At 34.6% G+C, this 14763-nt stretch overlaps 1 protein-coding gene and 1 long non-coding RNA gene across 8 annotated transcripts in view; one reads left to right on the top strand and one right to left on the bottom strand.

Moving 5' to 3' along the window:
* LARP1B (La ribonucleoprotein 1B) overlaps window positions 1-14763 on the bottom strand; it is a 135274-nt gene that overhangs the window by 61161 nt on the left and 59350 nt on the right. For all 6 annotated transcript variants that reach the window (XM_033419409.2, XM_049709465.1, XM_033419410.2 and 3 more), the window contains one exon: window positions 196-319. In XM_033419409.2, the coding sequence (XP_033275300.1) occupies window positions 196-319 (124 nt within the window). The remainder of the gene's footprint in view (window positions 1-195; window positions 320-14763) is intronic.
* LOC125964314 (uncharacterized) overlaps window positions 1-14763 on the top strand; it is a 47307-nt gene that overhangs the window by 25273 nt on the left and 7271 nt on the right. For both annotated transcript variants that reach the window (XR_007477226.1, XR_007477227.1), the window contains exon 2: window positions 1226-1352. This is a non-coding gene — a long non-coding RNA (uncharacterized LOC125964314). The remainder of the gene's footprint in view (window positions 1-1225; window positions 1353-14763) is intronic.

Raw genomic sequence — 14763 nt, 5'->3', positions numbered from 1 at the left:
TTTACAATCTGTATTTTTAAGTCTCTAAAATGTTTTGAAGTTCACCAAAGAATAAATAAAAGTTGAGTTTTAAAATTCTAGTCTTTTACCAAATATCTAAATGTTTTCCACAAATAAAAAAGAAGCAAACTTTAAAAACAATTTAGAACTGTTTGAATATTATTCAGACACTTACACAAAAGCAGATTTACATACCTTGCCTGGACTGTGAAGGTGCTACAGGAACTTCTTGGTTTGGCTCAAAAGGAAGTTCAGGTGTTAGGTTTTCAAACTGCTCTTTACTAATGAGATTTAGCTTCTTAAAGTTCTCAACTTCTTGCTGAAGTAGAATGGAGGAATCTAATTACTAAACTGGCTAATAGAGTAACCAACAGACAATAATTGATACTAATCTCAAAAAATGAGTTTTAAAAACAGGAATTGATTGCAACCGAATAGAAAAGATGTTCTAATAAAGAATCTAGCATTATACTTAATAATTAATATTCAGAGTTTAAAAGAGGCATCAAGAACCCTAAAATATTATGACTATTTTATAATTAAAATACATTATAAGAACATACATTCTTATCATTAACTATTTGTTGAGCATTTACACACAAGACCAGTAGAGTATTATAGAGGTTACAAAGTAATCCAAATTCATGTTCCCTACGCTTAAGGAATTTACAAGTTAGATGGAAAGAAAGAAATGCACACATAAAAATAATATTAGACAGTGTATGAAAAGTGGATAGTATTTGGTATAAGAATTGAGATCATAAGGGAGGCATCACAGAAGAGATGGGACAAAGCAGCTCCTTAGAATGAGAATTTAGAGAAAGGGAAAAGCATCCTAAATTAGGTACTATGAGCAAAGATGAGAAGCTTGGAATAAGCAATCATTTATTAGAAGATAATTCAGTAAATGACAAAATTTGTTTAGAACCAGTGGTCTGGTAAGGAAGCTGGAGAAAGCTAATAGATCTTTAACACTAGTCCAAGAAGTTTCTGCCTCTTTTTCTAATAGTGGGAAACATGTGATGAAACATAAACCTAGATGGCTCTGAAGGTTCATTTCCAAACCCCTTTTATAAGCTTAGTAGCAAGGATACTGCGTAGGTCTAAGCTGTTGGCTCAAAGGAAAAATGGGCCCATCCCTGCCCCTAGGGCCCCTTTCTAATTTTTGTTACATAATCACATAGATGTTCCCTGCCCTGACCTACATATATGTAAAACATTACAGAGGTGGAGGCCATTCTCTACTGGAAGGTCATCGGGCCATAATGCATGAAGACTATCGAAGCCTGGCTGAAGCTGTGGGAAAAAAAAAAAAAAGAGTTTGAGGGACTACTTGCATTCTATTACTTCTGGTAAGTTTTCCCCAATAAACTCTGTATCACATCTACACTACTCCTCAGTGCTAATTGGTCCATGACCCTTTACAGAGTTAACATCTAAAAAGAGTGTAAGGAGGTAAAAGACATGACAAAAGTATCTGTCTGATGAGCCAAATTAAACATCATCATTACAAAATAGTTGTGGCATCTTGCTCTTAACAGCTATCCAAACAATCTTTTCCTTCTGTCTTCAAACATGAATGTTACTTGACAGCTCACACCATTTATTAGATCCAGTTAGCCTTTTAAACTAGGATCTATCTTCTTTTCATGAAAATGCCTTAAATGATTACTTCCCCTATACCAAAATTGCTTTCCCAAAAGTCTTCAATAAGCTCTTCAAGCTAATTGAGTCATTACTCTTCACTGTCCCTTATCTTGCTACAGAGCTTGCTATTAGCAACTCCCACTTCAATGAACATTTATTGTATGTTTATAATATACCAAAAATGAATAAACACAGTTCTATTCTGATGGGAACACAAATACGTTTCTGTTTTGTTTTTAACTTTTAAAACTAAGTATGGTATAACACACCGCCGCTTACATATATATGTATACACACACACTAAAGAAGGGCATAAATCATAGGTATATATCTCAATAAGTCCAAAGTGAACAGACCTGTGGAACCACCGTTCGAGTAAAGATGATATAACTAGCACACTAGAAGTACCCTTCATGCTCCTTCCTATCACTGCCCTGTCTTTCTTCCTAAAGACAGCCAATACTCAGACTTTAATTCTTTAGATTCATTTTTCCTGTTTTTGAATTTTATAAAAAAGTAATCATAATGTATGGTTTCCTTAACACAAAATTATCTTTATGAGATTCATCTATAGTTTGTGGCTCTACAGCAGAGGTCAACAAACTACAGCCCCTAAAGGCCAAAGTTTGTCTTTGTAAATAGTTTCATTGGAACACAACTGCATCCATTTGTTTACATATTGCACACGGCTGCTCCAATGCTACAACTGCAGGGTTGAGTAGTTGCCATAGTCAACGTATGACATACAAAGCCTAAAATATTTACTACATAGCTCTTTACAGAAAAAGTTTGTCCATCCCTGCTCTACGGTACTCTATTGTATGATCAAACCACAATTTTAAAAAATCCATTCTAGGGACTTCCCCGGTGGCACAGTGGTTAAGAATCTGCCTGCCAATGCAGGGGACACAGGTTTGAGCCCTGGTCCGGGAAGATCCCTCATGCCACGGAGCAACTAAGCCCGTGCACCACAACTACTGAGCCTGCGCTCTAGAGCCCACGAACCACAACTACTGAGCCCACGTGCCACAGCTACTGAAGCCTGCATGCCTAGAGCCCGTGTTCCGCAACAAGAGAAGCCACCGCAATGAGAAGCCTGCACACCACAATGAAGACAGCCCCCGCTCACCGCAACTAGAGAAAGCACACGTGCAGCAACGAAGACCCAACGCAGTCAAAAATAAAAATTAATTAATTTTTTTAAAAAAAGATAAATACAAAAATCCATTCTACTGTTGATGAGCATCAGGTCCTTTCCAGACTATAGCTGCTATAAATAATGTTGCTATAAATGATTTTACAGAACACTTATTTGGTTAACATGTTTTTTTACCTTTTTGTAAACTGTAGTTGATATACAATATTATATGTCACAGGTATACAATACAGTAATGCACAATTTTTAAAGTTTATACTCCATTTATAGTTACTATAAAATATTGGCTATATTCCCTGGATATGTACAACATATCCTTGTAGCTTATCCTATACCTAATAGTTTGTACTTCTTACTACCCCACCCCTATATTGCCCCTCCCCGCTTCCCTCTCCCTACTGGTAACCACTAGTTTGTTCTCTATATCTGTGAGTCTGTTTCTTTTTTGTTATATTCACTACTTTGTTGTATTTTTTAGATTCCACATATAAATGAGATCATACAGTATTTTGTCTTTCTCTGACTTACTTAGCATAATGCCCTCCAAGTCCATCCACTTTACTGCAAATGGCAAAATTTTGTCCTTTTTTTATGGCTGAGTAGTGTTCCATTGTGTGTGTGTGTGTGTGTGTGTGTGTGTGTGTGTACCACATCTTCTTTATCCATTCATCTTTTGATGCACACTTAGGTTGCTTCCATATTTTGGCAATTGTACATAATGCTGCTATGAACATCGGGTGCAAGTGTCTTTTTAAATTAGTGTTTTTTGTTTTTTTCAGGTATATATCCAGGACTGGAAATTCCAGGTCACATGGTAGTTCTACTTTTAGTTTTTTTGAGAAACCTCCATACTATTTACCACAGTGGCTCCACCAATTTACATTCCCACCAACAGTGTAGGAGGGTTCCCTTTTCTCCAAACCCTTGCCAACATTTGTTATTGTGTTCTTTTAGATGAGAGCCCTCCTGACAGGTGTGAGGTGATATTTCATTGTGGTTTTCATTTACATTTCCCTGATGATTAGTGATGCTGAGCATCTTTTCATGTGCCTGTTAACCACCTGCATATCCTCTTAGGAAAAATGCTTATTCAGTTCTTTGGCCCATTTTTAAATCGGGTTTCTTTCTTTTTTTTTTTTTTTTTGATGTTAAGTTGTATGAGTTGCTTATATATGTTGGATATTAACCCCTTATTGGTCATACCATTTGCAAATAATTTCTCCCATTCAGTAGGTTGTCATCTCCTTTTGTCGATGGTTTCCTTTGCCATGCAAAATCTTTTAAGTTTAATTAGGTCCCACTTATTTATTCTTGTTTTTATTTCCCTTACTTTAGGAGATGAATCCCAAAAATATTCCTGTGATTTATGACAACATATATTTTTATTGAGTATTTACTAGGAGTGGAATTGCTGAATCAGGTGGTGCACTTCAACTTTAGTAGAAAATGCAAATATGTTTTCATAGTAGTTGTACCTATTTACATTCCCATTAGCAGTATATCAAAGTTCCTATTGCTCTACATCCTCATCAACACTTGGTATTGTCAGTTTTTAAAAATTTAGTCTTTCTGAAAAGGACCAAACTATGGATATAAACTACATTTTGGATGGACCTCAAGGGCATTATGATTTTAAAAAAATATCAATCTCAAACGGTAACATGCTGTATGATTCCATTTATATAACATTCTCAAAATGACAACATTATAGAGATGGAGAACAGGGATTAGGAATAGCAGAGGGGAGGGAGATGGGTGTAAGTTTAATAGCACAAGGGAGATCTTTGTGGTGATAAAATAATTCAGTGCCTTGACTTTTATAGTAGTTATGTGAATCTACATGTGATAAAATGATAGAGAAGTATACACACACATTTGTGATAATAAACATCAATTTCCTGGTTTTAATATTGTGGTTTAATTATCTAAGCTATCAGATTTAATTAGATTTAATTATCTAAGATAACCTTTCAAGGTTATCTGGGTGAAGCATACACTGGACCTCTCTGCACTATTTTTCCAGCTTCCTATGAATCTATAATTATCTCAAAAATTTGAAAAATTTAAATATGTAGCCACTCTGGTAGATGTGTTATCTCATTGTGGTTTTAATTTGTGTTTCTCTGATTATTAATAATGATGAAAACCTTTAGTATATTTTATTTGGATAATTTTTTTGTGTGATATGACTACCCAATTCTATTGCTCATTTTCCTATACAGTTGTCTTTCTCATTGATTTGTGTATGAGTTCTTTACAAAATGTTGTAAATGTCTTTTTTCTACTCTGTACCTTACCTTTTCACTCTTTTATGGTATCTTCTGTTGAAAAGTTCTTTTTAATGTAGTACATTTTATCAATCATTTGCTTCATTATTTCCTGTTTAGTAAATCTTTCTGTACTAAAAGATCATGGAAATAGTATATTAATCTTTTATGAGTTTTATTATTTTGACTTTCACATTTAAAACTACAATATATCTAGAATTGATTTTTCTGTGTATGGTATAAGGGTTAATGTGCACTTGAAAAGAATGTGAATTCTGCAGATGTCAGGTGCAGTATTTCATTTCTGTCAATTAAGCCAAGTTTCTTAACCGTGTTGTTCACATTTCCCACATCCTTACTGATTTTTTCATCTGCTTGCTATACCTTGCATCTTTCTTGATAAGGTGTATTAAAATCTCCCACTATGATTATAAATTTGTCTATGTACACCTATCAATTTTTGTCTTATATATTTTGAGGCTGCTATTAAATGCATACAAGTTTAGAACTAATATATTTTCTGGTGCAACTAAACCTTTTATGATTATGAAATGTCCCATTTAATCCTGAATAATTCTTTTTGCCTTAAAAATCCACTTTACCCATAGAGTTATACCAACTTTGTTGTGGTTAGTGTCAATATTTATTTAAATCTACACATGTATTTACCATTTCCATTGCTCTTTATTCCTTTCTGTACCTTCACCTTCTTCCTGGAATCATTTTCCTTTGCCTAAAATACTTCTTTGTACTTTCTTTAAAGTGTAGCTGCTGAAAATAAATTTTCTCAGTTTTCATATGTCTGTTGGTTATTTCACCTTCATTTTAAACAGCTGCATTGAGATACAATTTACATACCACAAAATTCACCTATATTAAGTGTACCCTTCAACTATTTGTTTACCTTTATTTCTGAACACTAGTTCCCTTCCAGTACTGTGATTACACCACCCCACTGTCTCCCGACTTCCATTATTTCTGCTGAAAAGTTAGCTGTAAGTCTTACTATTGATGCTTTTAAAGAAGTTTGTCCTTTTTCTCTGGCTTTTGTTATTTATTTTCAGCAGTTTTAAATTATAACCTTGATGTGGTTTTCTTTATATTTATATTCTTTGGAGTTCATAGGACCTCTTGAATTTATCTCTTGTTATATCTTTCATCGGTTTTGGTAAAACGTCGGCCATAATTTCTTCAAATAATATTTCTGCCTTATCCTCTCACTCCTCTCTTCTGAGAATCCAATCAAATGTATGTTTGAGCTTGGGACTGTATCTCCTATGTCTCTGACAATAGTTTCTTTATTTTCCACTTTTTTTGCTCCATGCTTCACTCTTGATTTTTTCTTAACCCATCTTAGTAATTCTGTATTCAGCGTGTACTTAACTACTGTTAAGCCAGTTCATTGCACTCACTTTATATTTTTCATTTCCAGAATTTCAGTTAGATTCCTTTTTAAAATTTCTACTTCTCTGATTAAATTCTCCATTTTACCTTTTTAAAAATCATGTTAATAATAACTAAAGTCTGATAACTCTATTACCTGGATCTCTATGGATCTGTCTCTATTTTCTGTTGTTCCTTTTGTTTTTTCTATAATATCATCTTGTCTTCTTGTATGCCTGATTATTTTTTTTGGGGGGGGGCAGACATTATTTTTGAAAACTTGAGGCTTAGGATGATATTTTACTCCAGAAAGGATTTGTGTTTTCCTTCAACTAAGTGGCTACAGGCATCAGCATGCTGATCCAATGAGGGATTAAAATGAACAGATGCTAACTCTACCGAGAGCATACCTTTTTAAGTTACCCTGATTTTCTAGGATGTAGGCCTTTAGAGTTCCCAAAGCCTAGAAGGCTTACTAGAGGTCCCCAACTGGTTTCTGAACACCAATTTTTATTACCCTAGTTCCATGAGTTTTTCAAAAAATCTCTTTTCAGCTTTTCAGTTGCTTCTTCTGGAACTAGCTGATGCCTCTGAGGGAAATGCAGACTGTAATGCCAGTCTTCTTCAGATTTCCTTCTTCCAGATTTTAGCCACACAATTCTTTATTGTATTGTTAGCTCTACTGTGTTTTCATGCAGATTTTTTTACCTACTTTTCCAGTTGTTCTCGGCAGGAGGGCTGATATGAATTACACAGTCTACCCCAATTGAATCTATAGTCAGTCTAATTTTTGTTTTTTAAATAAACTTAGACTTTGCCTTGGTCAAAAGGGGACCAAAAAGACTTAATAATCAGTGGATAAGACTTGTAAACAAATTAATTACATTTCACTATAAGAGTTAAAAATTGGCACATATCAGAGTGGCTGGGCCCATGAGCCATGGCCGCTGAGCCTGCACGTCCGGAGCCTGTGCTCCGCAATGGGAGAGGCCACAACAGTGAGAGGCCTGCGTACCGCAAAAAAAAAAAAAAAAAAAAAAAAAAATTGGCACATATGAGGTAAAAAGCTAGAATTAAAACGTGATTTTTCTGGGGTGGATGACAATAAAAACTATCAAAGAGGTATTTCCTGGGAAGAGTAAAATCTGAACTGGGTTTTGCAGTCTAAAGGATGAAAAGGAGTTTGGCAAGTAAACAATGTAAAAAAATAGTGCAGACAGAAGAAATAACACATGCACCTTGGTATTTATTATGAATTTTAAAACTGAAAGCAGTGGCACAATGAAGACAGAGAGATATGTAAGAGCCAAATCATGAATTCTTGTTTTCCAAGGAATTTGAACTTTATGTTGAGGGAGGTAAAAAAGCACTGAAGAGCATTAAGAAAAATAGGAAAATAGTAGGATTAATATTTTAGAAATTTGAAGGATTTGCATTCTTTTCCTTGGGATCACTTATTTTGAAAATTAAGTAAGCCTGAAACTATTTGCAGCCATCTTTGCATCTGACAGAGAAAGCCTGACTGAAAATGAAGCTAACAAAGAGGAAAGAAGACCAAAGATAGGAGTAGAGAAATGTGAAATCATTCTTTGAAGTTCTAGACAAAGACTTGTCTGGAAGCAAGTACTACTCCTTGGACTTCTGGTAGTAAATTCCCTTACTTGCTAGGAAAAAAGGAGGAAAGGAGAAAGGAAGGAGGAAGACTACTCTCTGACAAGAGGAAAGCTAGAAAGAGAATGAACTAGAGCCAAGAACCTAGTATACAAACCCCATAGAGAGATGGTGCAGACCAGAACTGCTGCATGGCAGTAGTGATGGTTAGGGAAGGATGGATAGACCTAGTGACACACTGCATGTTGGAAGTTAGAAGTTGATGAGGATTCCTCAGGCATCCAACCAAAATTTAGAAAAACATAGAAAAGAGGTTTAGGGTAGGTTTCCTTTAATTTTTTAAATGGAGACAGAATATAAATGAGATACCTATGGAACACGAGACACACAGCTGGAAAATCTAATAGCTACTGGTTACAGTTCTAGAGGCCCACAAAGACACTAGGATGTCATTAGCATACAGTTAATGATTAAAAACCTGGGAATAAATTCTCTCATTTATGGACAAGATAACAAAGTTCTAAGAGAAGCAGGTCAAGGGTAGGACCAGGGAAGACCACATTTAAAAAGCAGGCGGAAATTGTACACTCAAAAATGGTTAAAACTGTAAATTTTCTGTATACATATTTTACCATAAAAAAAAGACACCCCTCCCAGTAAAGGCAAGCATGCCATTTTGTCATGTCATAAGGTATGAAAAGTGCTAAGCAATGGGGACCTAACATTGGTATACATTAGCCATCTTGAGAAAGTTCTAACCTGACCAAATGTGAAACATTTGAACATCAAAATGAATAACTGGAATGGAATGGTATCCATTCAAGAGTCCATACTGACATTAAAAAGAGAAAGAGACAGAAACAGACAGAGAGAAGAGAAAGTTAAAATACAAAATAAAAAACGAATGGAAAGTTCTCTTTTACAGAAGAATGCTAACTGACATAGAGGGAGTAACAAATAAAAAATTACCATCTTATAATCACCATAGTAAAACTGATTCAAGCAAAAGTCATCAATGGAAGCTAAAACACTAAGTGAAGACTGCTGGGGAACACGGCTTTAAAATATTACTCCAGAGATCACTTATTAATTACAAAGGGAAGCAGGTACCTTCTTCATCTGTTTGCAGAAGACATATGAAGGAAAGTGACAACATGAAAACCAAATGACATCATTATGTCTCCTGAGGTGATATACTAAAGACGGCACATAACCTATGTAATATTCCTGCCAAAAATATTTAACCTAAAGCTAGTCATATGGAAATACCAGGCAAACCTAAACTGAGGGATATTTTCCAAAACTATTGACCTGGATTCTTCAAAAATGTCAATGTCTGCACCCCTATGTTCATAGTAGCACTATTTACAATAGCCAAGACACAGAAACAACTTACATGTCCATCAACAGATGAATGGATAAGGTGTGGTGTGTATGTATGTGTGTATATATATATATACAAAATAAAATATTACTCATCCATAATGAAGAATGAAATAATGCCATTTGCAGCAACTTGGATGGACCTAGAGATTATCATACTAAGTTAAGTCAGAAAGACAAATACCTACCACATGATATCACTTACATATGGAATCTAAAATATGACACAAATGAACTTATCTACAAAACAGAAACAGACTCACAGACATAGAGAACAGACTTGTGGTTGCCAAGGGGAAGGGGGGACAGGGGAGGACTGGATTGGGCATTTGGGACTAGCAGATGCAAACAATTACACATAAAATGGATAAACAACAAGATCTTATTGTATAGCACAGTGAACGATGTTCAGTATCCTGTAATAAACCATAATGGAAAAGACAAAGAAAAAAAAAGCCAATGGCATAAAAAGCAAAAAAAAAAAGGCTGAGGAATTATTCTAAATTAAAGAAAATTAAAATTACATAATTCTAAATGCAATGTGTGATTCTTGGAGTTGGTATCAAAAAATAAATAAAAAGTTATAAAGGACAGTATTAAGACAATTAGAGAAATCTAAATATAGGCTATATATTAGATATAGCATTCTATCAAGACTAAACTTTCTACGTTTGACAGCTATTGTTATGTAGGAGAATGTACTGGTTTTTAAGAGATACAGGCTTTATATTTATGGATAAAGTGGCATAGTGTCTATAACTGACTCACAGGTGGTTCAAAAAATTCACATACATATTATACATATCCCTTTGGTTCAGCATTTCATTTCACCCCTGGATTATTATAAATAAGTTTTAACTCAACTTCTGCCCTCCCCTACTCTGACCTAGGCTAATGCCTCTGTTAGATTAAACCTTACTAAACCATATTTTGATCATACCACTTTTCTTTGTAAGAACTGCAATCGCTCCTTTTCTAAATTCCTACATAGACTTCAAGACACTTCACAACCTGCTCCCATCCCACCTACCCAAACAATCTTCAATTTTAGTACATCACAATAGTAGTAACATTTTTAAAGAAATTTGATTATACTTGTTCAGCAATTACAGTAACTTTTTAAGTTATTTTTTAATGCAACTGCCATTCTACTCAATGAACATATGCAGTGAAGTAATTAAGCCCTAAAATGTTAATTCACATAAAGAAAAACCCAACAAAAGGATGCATACATTTTAATAATGTCCTGACCATTAAAAGGTAAAGTATCTAGGGAATTTCCTGGCAGTCCAGTGGTTAGGACTCCGCACTTCCACTGCCGGGGGCCTGGGTTTGATCCCTGGTCGGGGAAATCCTGCAAGCCATGCAGTGCGGCCAAAAAAAAAAAAAGAAAAAAAAAAAAGAGAGATTAAAATGTAAAGTATCTAAACAAGTATAGTTTCACCATATCCTCAAGGACCTAATTTTATAATTAAAGCCTTTCATGAATAAAAAAAGTTGAGAAACACTAAATTTGAATTATTTTAAAAATCAGCCCTTAGGAAAAAGATGACCATGAACAGGAAGAGCCAACAAGTTAGAATCTTCATAAATTTGCTCAAGTGCTTCAAACAGTGAAACACTTGAATATTTTATAAATACGATCCTGCTACATTACTATATATATGATAAATTTACATATGCATATTATGATGTGGGGCTATGTTTAAAACCACATACGTATTTTACAAGTCGTTTAAAGGACTTTTAAGAGTATTTTGGCCATACTCAGTTTTCAACTTAAAAGGACTCTAGAATCAATTCCCAAATAATATTTAATTCCAGTGCATTAGAGAAGACACATAAGTTAGGTCTTAGACCTATCAGTGTTGAGCAACTTTTCTTTACTCAAGAAACAGTAATTTAAAAATTGCAAACTGTGTTTTTCATAAATTATCTTTATCAGGATATTAAAAAATACATCTGTGTTACACATCACTGCAATTCCATCAAAGAAGGAACAGGCCAGATTTTATAAACTACATAATTTATATTGTAATAGCTAACTTAAACACTATCTTTGAAGGAGATACTTTAGAATCTGATTTTTCATTTACTGACATACATTGTTGTAGTATTGAATTCTTAGTCACTCTTCAATCCACTTTCTTTGAGACACAACATTTTCATCATCACTGTTCTTCGCAACAATCACAAGGCTTTAACATTTATTTAAGAGACAGTCCGCCTACTTACAGCACCAGAGGCTACTTTCTGTCCTCAGCTCTCTTTTCTCCATTTTCCCCCTTCAAATCAAGCCAACTGGTTACCTTCACTAGCTGGACTACCTATTCTGTTTTGATTTTGTACATTTCCAGATAGTGCCTAAAAACCAAGGAAAAGCTCTTGCGTGCATCAAGGGATGGAAATTCTGATAAAAGTTATAAGGGGGCAAATTTTACAACCACTGTTTTAGCAGTGGGAAAAAAATTTCCTCTGCCACAGAAACCTGAAAAATAAATCAAGCAGAGTCCCAGGAAAAGGCAAGAAATGAGCCAGTTGTTTAGGGCTGACTAGTCTACACCTTAAATCAAACATACAAAGGAGGTTCCTAGTCTAAGCTCAACAAACAGGGGAAACATAAAGGACCTTGGGCCTGTAAACTCCATGACATCAGGGACTTGCTGTTTATTTTCCTCAACACTGTACACAAGTGCCTATCACTAAGCTTGACACCTCACAGGTACTCCGATATCTGTAATGAATGAAGAAAAAATGGATGACTGAATGAAAAACAAGAGAGAAACTGAAGTCAAGAATGCGTTCCAAAGGAAGATATTTTGTGGGTTTTTTTTTTTTTGGTCAGGAGTATTGAACAAAACAGTGGGTCCTAGATTAAGTGTTTTGTTAATTATAATATAGAATATTCATTACTAGGGCCAAGTTTAAGCCTAATCCTTCTCTATAATGCCTCCCTTGATTATGCCAACCCAAAACTCTCAAAATTCTTTCATCCAGGTCTTTTAAAATAATTCTGCCTTAGTGTGAACTATATGTGTACAGTATAAAAATTAATAGCTGTGAATACCACCTGTTACCACCATCTAGGTTAACAGAACACTGACAATACCTTAAAGCTCCTTGTTTGCTTCTGCCCAATCACATTCTCTTCCTTTTCTCCAGAGGTACTGCTATATGGATTTTAGTGAAGGTCATTTCCTAACTGTTCTTTTATTAACCACCTTTGAAAGTTCCCCTAAGCAATATATTTCACTTCCCCTGTGTTTGAACTTTATGTAAATAAAATCATATTTTAATATGATAATATACTGCATATATTCCATGAATAACACTCACCAAATCTTTTTTAGTTTAATTTTTATTTGGGAATTTCTCTAACATATGCAAAAATAGAACAGTATACTGAAGCCCTATATATCCATTACCTAGTTTCAATTATCATCCTTTTACCATTCTCTTATTTGATGTACACCAGCATTACTTTAAAAATCATCCCCCTTTCTTTGTTTCTAAGCGGCTCCAGTCATGGTGCTGGTGTTACCCTTGCCTGGTTGTAGGTGGCTGTCTCTCCTGTCTGTAGAATTCTGGCCTGAAAATACCAGCTGGTACACCAAACTAAGCAGCTTCAACAGGGACATTGTTTCCTCCTAATATCAGTTCAGTAACTAGATTTGGTTTTTTACTATTGTACACTTCTGGCAAAGAGGGAAAATAATAGTTCCTCTGTCTTCCTTTGTTTTTGCATTAGATTTTGATATTTCAGACTGTAAAGGGCTCTGGGGGATGATATTGATATTACCTGTGATCGCAGTAATTTTACTGAAGCAACTGCATTGAAATTCACTTGGGTTTTCTCTCATTATCAGATTCTATTCCAAACAAGTATTCTGTAAATCCAAATGGATTACCAGTGTGCTATAGATTTATTATACAACAACATTCTATGTTTGGTCTACATTGAAAATAGTTTAAGTTAGTCTTATCATCTAAAATATTTTAAAATGTTCTTTACATGAAATTTTATTTTGTATTTTTAAAACTTTAGGGACTTTATTTTTCTAAGTCAACTACTTTAAAAAAATATTTTGTAGCTACTTTTGTAACTTCATCAGAATAAAACATATTGAAAGAAAAAAAATCATCCCCATTTCTGTATCTATGATTAATTTATTTCACTGCTAAATACCAAACCATTATACACAAAGACACAATTCATCTATCCATTATACTATTTTGGACATGATATGAAATTGATGCTTATTAGATATCTGTGTGTATACATATACATTTAGAAATGGAATAGATGTTTCCTAGGATGCATAAATAGTCAACTTTAGTAAGTAATATTAAACTGTTTACAAAGGTGGTTGTAACATCCAACAACATAGATGGGCCAAGTGTGTATTATGCCTAGTGAAATAAGTCAAAGACGACAAATACTGTATGTTATTACTTACAAGTGGAATCTAAAAAATAAAATAAATGAATGAATATAACAAAACAGGAACAGACTCACAGATATAGAGAACAACTAATGGTGACCAGTCAGGGGAGGGAGTGAGAAGGGGCAAGACAGGAGTAGGGGATTAAGAGGTACAAACTACTATGTATAAAATAAATAAACTTCAAGTATATATTGTATAGCACAGGGAATATAGCCAATATTTTATAATAACTTTAAATGGAAGATAATCTATAAAAATTCTGAAGCACCAGGATGTACACCTGAAATTAATATAATATTGTAAATCAACAATACTTCAACTTTTTTAAAAAGATGGTTCTAACAATTTAATCTAGCACCAACTGTGGTATGTGAGTTCCTATTTGTATTCTTTACAAAGACTTAATACTGTCAGACTTTAATTTTATGATATAACAGTTATGATCTTCTGCCTCTGCATATGATAGAGTAACTGATACAAGCCTACTTCTGCCAACGAAAATAACCATAAACTGATATAAAGTAACTATTTTGGCACTGGATAACTAGCAATGCACGATCTCTGAAAGAAGAGAAATTCACAAGGTGGACTCCACAATCACCCCAGCTCTCTTTTCTCAGTACAATTTCCCAACCACAGCACAGCAAGCTTCAGCCCAAGCAAAGCATGGCTGTCCTGCTGAGCTGAGAAGGTAGTGATTAGCATTCAGGGAAGCAGAAGCAATGTAATCTATAGAGCAGAGCACTGAGGAAGAGGGAGATAATTAGTGTTGGAGGGGGCAATACCCCTTGTGAGTAGGGGGTCAGACCCTTGTGAGTCCTTGGCTGAAGGCTGAGCTACATACATAGAGGATAAGACTCCCTGACACATA

This window comes from Orcinus orca, chromosome 4 (genome assembly GCF_937001465.1).
Source record: "Orcinus orca chromosome 4, mOrcOrc1.1, whole genome shotgun sequence".
Lineage (NCBI taxonomy): Eukaryota > Metazoa > Chordata > Mammalia > Artiodactyla > Delphinidae > Orcinus > Orcinus orca.
The sequence above is the reverse complement of the archived record's forward strand: the minus strand, read 5'-3'. Positions and strand labels throughout refer to the sequence as shown.